Below are 13115 nucleotides of genomic sequence, written 5' to 3' on the forward strand. Positions count from 1 at the left end.
TCTGTGCAGGCCCAGGACTCGGAGAGCCACACACACACACACACACACACACACACACACACACACACACACACACACACACACACACACACACACACACAGACACACACACACACACACACACACACACACACACACACACACACACACACACACACAGACACACACACACACACACACACACACACAGACACACACACACACACACACACACACACACACACCCCTCCCCAAAACATCCAGCCCTCTTGCCTTCCCTTCTACATCCCTCCCTCCCACCCTGTGTATGAGACAGCCCCCTGAGCCCCTCCCTTCCACTGTCCTCTCCCTCCCTTCCTCCCCTCCCAGCATCCCCATCCCCCTCCCTCCGATGTTTTGGGTTGGTCACTCTTTCCCAGTCAGAGTGGCTCACACAGGGGTGCAGCACCAGGCATGTGCCCCTCCCTGCATCGCTCGGGGGGGAGAGGGTGGAGGGAGGCATGGGGACATTTTGGCCTGGGAGTCTGGGACTATAATTTCAAAGGCATTTTCCCCTCACCACTGTCATCCTCAGATTGCCTCAAAGGGTTTCACTCCTTGATACAAACACTTTGCGTGTGTGTGTGTGTGTGTGTGTGTGTGTGTGTGTGTGTGTGTGTGTGTGTGTGTGTGTGCACGTACGTGTGTATGTGTGTATGTATTGTTTATCACAGTGTACTGGGTCATGGGATCAGCAGTAACCAGACCCCGTGGCCCTCTCCTCTCCTCTCCCGAGGCTCAGATGTGGTGTCCACTAGCTCATTAAAGCCCAGGGTGAGTTCACTTTCACTGCCTCTAATCTATGAGCTCAGGCTTAGGCTCAGTTTCCCATCTCCTCAATAGAAGGGAATGGCCATGATTCAATGTTCAGTTCTACATGTTCTCCTAACTGACGCTTACTACTACCGTAACTTATGAATGAAACAAAGGACAACTTATTAGGATTCATTAATTATTATTATGAGCATACAAGCCTCAAAGATACTGTATCGTAATAGCAAGTCAAGATTTACTTCCTGGATGTATCACCCATTATAAATTATTTTGTGAAGCATTTATGCATTCAACAGGTTTCGGTGGCGTCATTCAGCTTTCGAAGTTGTCCTTTGTTTAAAGTAGAACAACCAAGTAAATTATTACCATAACAATCGTGAAATCAAGGGAAGCAATGGGAAACATCTGTATGAGCAGAGGAAGTGGAAGCATTGGGATGGGAAATCATCCATGGTAACAGAATCAAACACTTCCTGCTTATTAGCAGTACAATCCTTAGTCACTCCCAGCATCTGTCTCAAGTGTTATAAATCTGTTCAAATACTTGAGCGTTTGCTTGAGCCTGTCTGGAGTGGTGGATGGGCGGGGTTTGCACTTTTGCACTGGTTTCATTGCGCCAGGCAAACTCAATCAAGCACTGCAAAATATTTGAAATGATTGAAGGTCTGCTTTGACAAGTAGTACTTACTTTTCCATGACAGTTATCATCTGTGTGAGGCATAATTTCTGTTGTCGCATGCTTTGTTTCCACAGCGGAATAACAATGAATAAATAATGCTGTTTCACACTCAGTGGGTTTCACCTAAGGGTCAGTAAACCCAGCTGCCTCAATGAGAAAGAGACAGTGTAGACCCAAGGGCCTTGGAGTATCTGTGGTGCGTGTGTGTGTGTGTGTGTGTGTGTGTGTGTGTGTGTGTCTTCAAGGGGACCTGAAGTACCTAGACTGAAGAGCACTGAATAACAATGACAGGCTTTCTGTTTTTAGACGTTTTATGAGAATTCTAAGAATGTTTTTTTCTTCGCTTCATTTTTGGGACAACATTCACACGATGCTGAATGGCCTAGATAAGGGGGACTAGCAGGCGCATAGTTTGTCTATGTTAAGTGTCAGACTATTTTGGGTGCCGGACTCATCCAAGAGTGTACTGTGAGTTATATGAGAGACTGTGTTTGTGTGTGCGTACATGTGTGTCTGTGTACTTGTATGTGTGAAATTGGGTCAGAGATGGATCAATAGAGCACAGGGCCCTAAGCTATCCCATGCCATCCCATGCTGACTACATTAGCCATCTAGGACAAAATAAGTCGATCGATCTCTGGGTCAGGAAATAAGCCAGTCCAACAACAACACCACTTAGCCTACATTATTCACATAACACACACACACACACACACACACACACACACACACACACACACACACACACACACACACACATACACTCACATACACACTAACACACACACACACACACACACACACACACACACACACACCAATAAAATACAACATTCTTCAGCCCTTACATATTCACATAACCACCGACAATGACTGTCTGTTTCAATAGTGAGAATGCTACATCAGCCGTAACATGTAATGCATTAGTCAGACTCTAGAATGGCTCCCCTGTGCCGTCTAGGTATGGGGCTCGGCAGTGCATGTTTCCATGGATGTGTACACATACTGAGAGCTCTCTGGGGTGTGACAGCCAACACTCATACATCTTGGAGGTATTCACAGTGGAATAACACTGACATAAAATCTCGAACTCCACTAGTGTTTCCTATAATCCATATGTTTATTATAAGATGTTTCCTTCAATAAACGTGAAACAAGTGCTGTTAATATGTACTAGAAATGCAACGGTTATCATTTCAGTAGTTGCTAAGCAGCAAGTACCGTAACAACACGTTGATATACTATATAACATTGTTTCTAGAGTAATTACAGTGTTACTACACCGGTATGAGAGCTAACGTAACGTTATTGCATCGTGTAGTTGGTATGAAAAGCTTCAATGCGCAATGGGGAGTCCCGGGATCACCACGGTGACAGACCAGTGTTGTGACAATTGAGGCGTTCCACGGGGCTGATGGGATGGCTTGTCCGAGCCCCCCCATCCCAGTTGGGCTGCTCAGAATAACCTTTAATCTGGTGTCAACAGCTCTCTGCATCTCCTCTCCACAGCTTGGGACAGAACAGTAAACAGGTCTGAGCTGGCAGCTCAGTGAGCTCAGCTGGCAACTCTCTCTCTCTCTCTCTCTCTCCCCCCCCCCCTCTCTCTCTCTCTCTCTCTGTTATTTTTCTGTTCATTCTCTCCTAGGCTTATCCTCAGCAGACAGGTTGAAGGTGTGGACAAATCAATTTCTGTCAGAAAAATGGCCCTTTGATAACCTATTCAAGGAACCTCCGTTTCAAACTGTGTGGTTTGGCAAGACACACACACTTGACAAGACACAAAAAAACACGTCTCCAAATGTCACAGAGTGATTGATTTGCACAGAGTGATTTGGATTATGTTGATACAATCAAAGAACAAATTCACTTATTTTAAATAGCATCTTAGGCACAACCCTTTGCTACTCATAACACAGTTACGCTTAAAGGCTGTAGTCTCAGGAGTCGTGACACCAGAAATACCTGTGAAAGTGGCTTAAGGGGCCCTTAAAAAGGCTCTGCTAAGAGGGCTTTAGAGAGGCTCACTCTTGTAGTTCATGCTCTCCCTTTCCCTTTTTCCTCTCTCTCTGCAACCCCCTCTCTCTCACCCTGAATCTCTTGATCTGTCTCTCTATCTCTCTCACTCTATTTTCCCCACACTTCTAATACAGTACATGTAATTTTGCCATTGAGTAGCCAATTGTGTGTGTGTGTGTGTGTGTGTGTGTGTGTGTGTGTGTGTGTGTGTGTGTGTGTGTGTGTGTGTGCGTGCCTGAGTGCGTGCATGCATGCGTGCGTGTGTGCGTGCTTGCATGTGTATGTGTGAACATGTGTGCACATGTGCATGGTAGGTTAGGGGGTCATAAGTAATCCATGTGTCCATTGCGTGCGAAATGTCGTCTCTTCAATGAGTCACTCTAACTGGTCACTAACGCTGTGGTCAAACCCTCCTTAGGTGACACCTCTACGTCAGAAGAGGGAGGAGATTCCATTTTAAAGGATGTTCAGAGGATGCTTCGAACTGTAATAACAATCAAACTTATTTACCTGCATGCAAAAATGTATGTCTTTGAAGATTTAGTTCGCTGTTATCTGAACTCAATATTAAATACGAGGGAGGAAACTATTAATTTAAGAAATCCAATTCATACAGAGTGACTGCTTGAGCTGTTTTATGATGATCAGATTGAAGTTGTAGTTTCCACTGATACACATTGCCTGAGAAAACTCTCTTGCCAGCATGCTGTACTTAACACCATTCCACCAACGCTATACTGAAAAATCAACCATGCTAAATATTTATATTCGCATAATAAATGATGATTACACAAGTTCCTTCTGTGGACAATTATCTAATAAAAAAGAGCACAGCAAGTGAGTGATCTCACGCTCAGTTCTGGTTATAAAATCTAATAATCGAGTCACATTCAGAAGTTAATGAGGCATTGACAGGGACAATTTCCACTGATTAGATAGTAAATTAATTTTACAAGACAAACTATCTGCAAAACGACAACATAAATTATTGCTGTATGCCAGTCATATGCAAATCTAAAGACAAACTGCCGAGACACAGAATCAGGGAAGAAGAGCAGGGAGTATTTGCACAGACAACAAAACTCCACTAATTGTATTTCTAATAGTTCGTCTTACCCTACAACCTTTGTCCATGGACATAGCCATGACTTTCCACGGTGCTGTGTACTTCAACATCTTTGGTTATGTCCAGAAAGGGCCAGAGTGAACAGTTATACAACAATATCTCCCACTGAACTCCTCACAGTAAACTCAGCTAACTAACTGCCATGATGATCTTGAAGCCTAGACCTCTCAAGTTGAGAACAGTGTACAGCCCCCGGCAATAGTATTTGGTTACATTCCTGCATAGACGAGACCAGACTACTGCATAGCCCTTCCAGTCCAGACACAGTCATCTATGGTGTGCTTCTGGATCCCACAATGAGCTTAGCATCAGAAGCAATTACATAAATGTTCTATTCCTCTTCCTGGCCAAGAGGCGGAGGTGGAGACCGAGGTTGAGTATGTGTGACACTTCCCACTTCCTTTGTGGGCTGGACACCTTGATGGGATAAAACACCTGGAAGCTAGGGGGAGGAGCTATCCCTGGGTCAAAGGCTGGTTCAAATGTGTGTAAGTATGCTAGGACAGTAGAGTGCAGTGGAATGTCTCGACAGGACAGGACAGGTCATGTTCAAAGTCTTCACAGACACTTTAACAGAGGCTCTCCTCAAAGAAGGACATGCTACTAGACCTGGGAACCAATACAATAACAACAAAAGGGCAAACATAACAAATATTTAATGTATACCCATGTCTGAGCCAAGCCTACATTGGCTCTTACTTAAAATCTACATGAGCCTATATTAAATCCCACATACTGTATGCTTGATTTGTACATATATGCATCAATAACATTTTTCAGTCACATTGTTCAATTTCAATCACTGAGTTCCAACCAATTAAACAGACAGGCATTGACTTTAATCAGTGGATTGGCATCATACTGACTGTGCCACAGAAACAATCTCAATACAATGTCCAAGTAATATCAACATAGAAAAGATATTACATAAACATAAACTGTATATCATAACATAAACTGTATATCATAACATAAACTGTATATCAGGGGAGGCTTTTGTACGTTTGTAATGTATGGAATGAAAAGGAACATGTGTTTGATAACTTTCCTTATTCTGTTCCATGCATTATTTAACAGCCAATCAGAGGGCTCGATTTCGGCAGCACTTCACACCGTGAAATTTCTGCAGCGACAGGACTTACCCCGCTGAAATGTCAGCCTGTACCTATTAAAGCCCTACCTACTGTGTATTTTACTTATGTATATTTTTACTCTCTGTTCGTTAAATCAGCCCTGCCCTGAATACATGCATGACCAGTACCAAAACTTAAGGGGCTGTCAACAAACTTAAGCAGGCAGTTGATATGTTCCCCAGTTGGGAGAGTAGCATCTTTTACCTCTTACACTGTAGGTATATGGCTCGTACTTATTAAATTGAATCGTACTTATTAAATTGAATATTAAATTTGACTTTAAAATCTGATTGTTACCATAAGGGTAGTTTCACGAAAAACATGTGATTTGTCCCAAGTTTGATAAATGAGGGCCAACGTGTCTGACGTGACTTCCACAGATGTCTTCCACTGGTTATCTCTGTCAGCATGAGTGTGGGCGTTAACACAGGCCTTTCCCAGGCCGTTCTCAGTCTAATCCTGCCATCCCAGTAACATCAAGGCTGATCCTCCTGATCTCTCAGGTGACCAATAGCCAACTTTCTACAGTGGGGCTTATGCTGTGCATTCCACTGTGTGCCAAGGCCAATTGCTTTTCCATAGTCACTCCCGGGCTTCAACGGTGCTTACTCTGGGCCTGATCAGTGCTTAAAACATGGACTTTTAGCCGTCCTCTACCCCCCCTGGTTCTTATCTTATCAAATGGGCGTGTTCATGAGGCTTTGAGCACTAACTGGCCACTAGTGAGCCTTGGCACGCACTGGCACCCCTGTCGAAAAGCGGCTATTGATATAGTTAGGACCAAAGGACAGTAAGGGATCGCAGTGCAGACCTGTCCTCGTAACTCTCGCCCTAGCTTCACAGAGCCGTGCTGCGCAGTGACATACTTTTCCTTTCGGTGGAGTCCTCAGTTTCTGTCCCAAATCTCACACATACCTGTACATGCTGTCAATCATTTCAGAGATCACCGCATTCTACTAACCAACACTGTGGCTGTGGTCCAATGTTGTACCTTTCTCAGTTGTTTTTTCATCTAATGAATTTATATGGAAGGAAAGAGGGTAAGAGACATGATGCAAACTTAAGCTTATGCTTACACCAATGCAATGCTTTTTAAGTCCATCAAGGGTGTGAACGAACGCACAGTGTGGACAATCTGAACCACACTGTAAACAATGGGGCCTCAGCCTGTGACATCCTCACCCTTCATGTACAATAGGAGTGTCAGCTAGTTAATAACAAATCGGTTGTTGAGCTTCCTCTCGACAATCTCTCCCTCTGAATAATCTTTAACTGGATGAGCGGGTTGTTGTTTTGGATGCAGGAAAATATCCTGCAATTCACACTGTTGAGATAGGCTGGCTCTCGTACAGCTATATCCTGCTCTGGAGTATCTCCCATTAGTGTTGAAGTGTTCTCTCTTACCCGGTGAGACCTGGGCGGCATTTCATTTTCAAATTAACCATATAATCATAAGCCTAACCCTAGCTCTCCAGCAAACTACTGCATTTATCTATTGGGAACAGTCCAAATAGTGCAGCCAAAATCTATTTTCCATGAGATCCCTGTTCAAAATAGCAGTGCACACAGTTATAGTAAAGACACAAACAACTACAAACAACAATGTTGATGTTGACTCCTTCTATTTAATTACAGTTGGCCCTTCTGTGCCCTCATCCACTCCCCTTCAAGGTCTGAAATTAGTTGTGTGTGTGTGTGTGTGTGTGTGTGTGTGTGTTTGTGTGTTTGTGTGTCTATATAAGCAATAGTCCTGTACAGTCCTAGTTCTTGCCACATGGCTGTCACCTATCCTATCCTGTCCTATCCGATCCCTGAAGGGTGAGTGAGTGAGGGCAGAAGGGAGGGGCAGAGGGAACAACTATTTGGAATGGGAATACAGCCCTTCTGGTCAGAGTGCAGGGCAGGAGGACAAGATGGCTCGGCTTCAGTTGCTGTATGTAAGCAGGGTTGTTACAGACACAGCAGAGAGAGAGAGAGAGAGAGAGCGAGGGGGGAAGCAGATTGGTTGTTTATCCTCCCTGTACAATACCAAGGGTTATCCAAAAAGGAAGCACTTCTTCCTGTATCCAGGGGGCCAACCCTCCACAGAGGGGAGAAACAAAAGAACAGGAGAAGAGATACCACCTGAAAATAGAGAATGAATGCGGATCTGGACCCACCCTGTAAGGCGTTTGCAGTGCATGTGATATGTTAACGTTCACTCCTCTTGCGTAACATCGGCCGTAGCATCGAGATAGGTCATTACTGGTGAAGACACTCCCTTGTCTTTTTAGGGAGTGCACCTTGGTATCGTGCCTGAACCTTCTCTCAGCTTGTTAGCAAAGTGTCAGGTCCTTACATCTGGCACTTTGCCAAATGTAGCATAACCCTTTTACCACCCTTCTAGCTTGCACTTTTTCTGTAAATTACTTGTGAAGCATCAAAATAGGCCTAATAAAGGGTTTATGAAGGCCTAATTTAAAATATTTAAAGTTGAAATTAATTCTAAGTGGGACATACATCACTGTTAATGAGTAACAGTCTGATGAAGGAGTTAATGGATGGTTTTGTGATTGGTTGTTATATGACTAAGAATTAGGAAAAAACATTAAGAGAATGAACCAACACTCAAATCATCCAGTAAAGTGTTGTTGATAATATTAAAATGTGAGGTCTTATGAGTAGGTAACACCAGTTCCAACCTCTGAGAGGACAGTGGATAGATTGGCTAAAAATACCTGAACAGCCCTTTGGGCTCAGAAGCTGCAGATGCCTGCTTTGGGCTGCTTAGTGCTCTCAAGTGTGCAAAGGCAGACCCATAGAGGCCTGTTAGAAACCAACATATTTGATAGCCTACAATCTTAAATATCTTAGATTCAGATATTTTCATTTTTAACAAAAACACAGCCATCCTTGGAATGTGTTTTTGGGGCAGTGTGAGTGTCCAGCTCTCTGTAGCTATTGCTCAATAGAACTACAGCTGCTCTGAGTCTGCAAACACTGCATTCCTCCAGTGATCAGAGCTGCAATCAATACAAACATACTGTAGGCTATATGCTGGAGAGTTCTACTAGAGTCAGCAAAGAGAAGATATTGTCAGCATTGGTAAGAGAAAATGGAGTAATACAGTATCTCTGCTGGAGTACGACAACGCTGGTCAGCAACATCAAGCTCTGTGTAAGTGGATTTGTTACTTGCGTATTCTTCGGTTCAGAGATGCCTCACACAGTCTTACAATAAGCATTTAATAGAAGAATATTTGCTCAAAGTATTGTGCATGACAGCCAAGTGTAACGCCTACACTCTTTAGTGGTCGTCACAGAAGAGAAACTCACATTGTCAGTGTACTCCAAACAATTCAATGAGAAAGACCTTTCTCAACCGGTCATAAAAAACATTCCCACCTACCGTTAGAGCAGCAACCAACATCCATAATGTTATCATGTTGGAGAATATTTCTTGTCTAAGATGTGTTTTTCCTTCTGTGGGAGGGGAAGGCACTCACTGCGTGCCTGAACACATGGCAACAAGGCCGGTCCCTTTCACTCAGTCCCCCTTGTGAACAACAAGCCAACAAAAGGCCCAGTGCCCCCCAGACACAAGCAGAGAAAAGAGTCCCCAGACTTGAATTCTAATGACACACTCACAGATAGCCCTACAGCCACCCAGTTTGAGTGGAATTACACACACAAGTACTCCTTCACTCCAAACAACCGTTCCACAAAAAGATAGCTGTGGGTACACTGTTACAGTAAGTGCACTCTGGGATGATCAAAGCAGTGGGACTATGGTCATGAAGTGAAATCAGAAATGTGTAGTTTGGAGATGAGATCAAACATTTCAGCAACAAGGGGACCAATCTGTTTCAAGGAGCAAGGACGGACATTCAGCTGACTTTTAAATGATGACAGCAGAGATGTCAGTGACTCAAGTAAACATACTGTTAAAATGAGGTGATGATCAGAGATGATATCTAACAAGAGAGTTAGAAACATGGCCAACACTGGAGAAAGAGACAGGGCTAGCATGATCGACATGTTCATAGCCATTGTATGTAACGTTATGCACTAATGAATGTAGGACACCCCTAATCAAGAAGACTTGCCTCCTAATCACAGGTTAAAATGTGTTGCCATGGTGCTGTCATGGAGGGTGAGGTCTGAGGAGCACGTACAGGCTCTGATATGGAAAACAGGTGGAGATGGAACAGCAGTGATAAAAACCCACGTCTGTCAAACCTGGAATAATACTGGGGATGAATGAGATATGCTAACGGTGAGCACTATACAGGACCGGATATGTATTTGTTAAATCAAAATCAATGAAAATCGCACAGGCACGCACGCACACACACACACACACACACACACACACATCTAAACAAGACTTCTTCCACTCTAGGTCCGAACACAACATCCACTGGGCCAGTCTCTATGCATTAGCCACAAGTAAATAGCTTAGAGAACGTGTCCTCGAGCTAACTCAATATACCTGACAACACACACAGACACAGGCCAAGCTAATCACGCAAAGCTACTCAATATCATTCATATGTGCTTCTCCCAGTCTCCCAGTGTGTGTCTCGAGGGGTCGGGAACTGTGACAGCAACAACAAAAGTTTCAATTGAACAATGGATAATAAAGACACATTCTATTACTTTCATTATTTCCATGGCCATAAAGCTCTCTGGTTTAGCTCCTTTATGACAGAAAACGGACATTGAGAAGGCAGTATTACAGTTACCAAACATCTTTAACGTTGTCTTTTTCTAGTGATTCGCTTTGCATACAGTATGGCTTCTACCTCCCTGTGAAATAGTCACACATGTATGAACAATCTAAAATAAAGGTTTTGTTTGGTCGTTATGTCTGACGGTATTTTGTTGTTATTATGACCATTTTGGCCAAATTAAAATATATTCCCTCCAAACCCTCCGTCTCTACATCTAAGCACTGCTAATTCAACACCTCATTACATAACCAGACAGTTTTGGCTTGGACTTAATCCTGTAGGGAATGTTTAGGGGCAGACTGGACCAGCTGTCTTCACAGGTTAGGTACAGCTGAATAGGCTGGATCAAAAACAGTGCGACCAGTTACTTTTTGATTTGTTGTAAGATTTGTACCACGAGTCACTCTGACATATCAGGGAGGTGACAACAAAACAATTCTGAATTTACCTCATTATGACGTAAATATCCTTTAAATGTCCTCTGTGCTATTTCAATGCTGGTTTAACTGGTAGGAGCTGTGTGGTAGGGAAAGCAACAATTAGATACTGTTCAATTTTGCAAACATTTCAAGAGGTCAACGACTCCACCTCATTCCTTATGAGCATATGTAACAGCATTACACAGAGTTACTTCTCTACATTAATATATTCATATTAAACTACTCCAAAAGAGGGGATTAAAACCCCATACAAAATCATGTACAATGTGGCCTCACCTGCATGGTCTACAGGTTGCGCATGGGAAAGTTTCAGTCTTACAGGGGGAAAACCAGTAGAGCGTGAACCATAATTCTCACAGCATACAGTAGGAGTTGCCATACACTGCTCCGAACCGCAGTCCTGCTTTTCACTACCATGACCACACACTTTTCAACCAGGTGAGCTACCAGACACTAAACTCCACAAGGCTAGCATAGAGGCTAACCTGGTTATGAAAGATGCTCAAATCTCTATAGCCTTTCAACCATTAGCTCCCAATCAAGCCATAGCACAATTATCTGAATAATTACATGTAACTGACAAACTTTTGAACATGTTATACATTTCCATGTACCATTTACCATATATGAAATGTTGGATAAAGACTTAAGCTCACATGGTTTCTTTTGGCGAACATACCTGGAAAGGATTTGTTCTACCCAACTGTATACGTTACAGACAGCACCCCTGACTAATTTCCTATAACCCCTGGAGCATTCCGATGTTTGGTTTATTTAAGGACCACCAGCCGCACCTAGCAACATTGCTGCTTCTAGCAGTTCCTCAGGCTCCTGGAATGTGATAAGGGGAGTCTATCCCTCGCTGGAATCCTCCTCCACTTTGAGGTAGTGACACAGAGTACCACACCATTATCAAGAACTATGAACTCCCTTATGAACTTATCATGCATGATACATAGCATCATTACCTTATCATCCCATGTGAGCAACTGTTGTGAAGGATGATGTTAGCCAGGTTAGGTGCCCCTTAACCACCTCCTAACTACTCCTAAAAACAATTACAGATAGAGAAAAATAGGATGGACAATCTAAGACTCGCTCATGCATTGTTAAAGAGATGGTATAGGATTTTTGTATACGTTCAGCCCCTAGTTATAAAAAATGACCTGATTGGACAGAGAGGGGCAAACCTCCCCACTACCATGAGCAAAAGCTTATTTTGCAAACGTTTGTTGGCCTTAAACTAAGGACTGTGTCTTCTGATGAGATAAGAAATCGATTAACATTATATCATGATCCATACAGTCAACACTTAAACCAACATTGTACGTAAATAATTAGCAACAAAAATCCTGTAGCATCTCTGTAAGGTATGACATCATAAGTTCCCCTGTAAGTAACAATGTATGACTGTGATCAGCAGAGGGTTAGCATAGCTTGGTTAGTATGGGCCATCTCTCTTTAAACCATGGGGTAAAAACTATCAATTTTGTAGAAAGGGCCTTTCAACTGTGACATGCACTCATTGCAGATCTAGACACAAATGTATGGTTAGATCTCAGAACTGAAAGTCCCTTGCATGTCTGCACATTTAAAAGACATTTCATGTCTTTAAACAGTAGGCAGTGGTAGATTGAACTGTGCATTTCTGTAATCAGAGATTGAGTTGCTTGACGACGATTGCTTTGATGATGTAAATCATACAAATATATATATTTTTCTTTATTTAGTACTTAAACAATTGTCGGGGTAGACATTATGTAATGCTAGGCGTTAGCACAGAGAGTTTTATTGTATTTTTTCCTGAGCCCGTCCCATTCTCTTCCTCCTGTTTAGATTGAGACTTTGATGCAGCCATGGTATGAAGATCACTCCTTTGCACTCTGACCCTTCAGTACATGACCAACTCCCTTCATCCCTGTATATTGACTAATATTACCATGGATAATAATTGCACAATAATTCAAGAAACATAATTTGGAAACACTCTATATGAAATAACTCTTGTACTCATTAAGTAATTCTGTGTTAGCTCTAGCAAAAACACGGTACAGTATTAACATTGTCGTTACATAGTGCACCTTTGCAATTGCACAGTCATAGATGTGAAAGTAGAATAGGGTCTGGTACAGGTTCTGGATCCTGGATGCTGACACACATCGGTACACTGGGGTAGCTACTAAGAGTTTTCAGCACTTCCATTCTGATGACTTTTTGT

At 42.8% G+C, this 13115-nt stretch overlaps 1 protein-coding gene across 1 annotated transcript in view; it reads right to left on the reverse strand.

The window, feature by feature from the left end:
• The window catches only part of LOC310804659 (A-kinase anchor protein 2-like), a 19604-nt gene extending 14876 nt beyond the window's left edge, over positions 1 to 4728 (reverse strand). The window contains exon 1 of the mRNA XM_083669977.1: positions 4604 to 4728. Coding sequence (XP_083526103.1) covers positions 4604 to 4663 — 60 coding nt within the window. The 5' untranslated portion in view covers positions 4664 to 4728. The remainder of the gene's footprint in view (positions 1 to 4603) is intronic.
• Positions 4729 to 13115: the final 8387 nt, after the last annotated feature.

Source organism: Argentina silus (assembly GCF_951799395.1).
Source record: "Argentina silus genome assembly, chromosome: 5".
Taxonomy (NCBI): domain Eukaryota; kingdom Metazoa; phylum Chordata; class Actinopteri; order Argentiniformes; family Argentinidae; genus Argentina; species Argentina silus.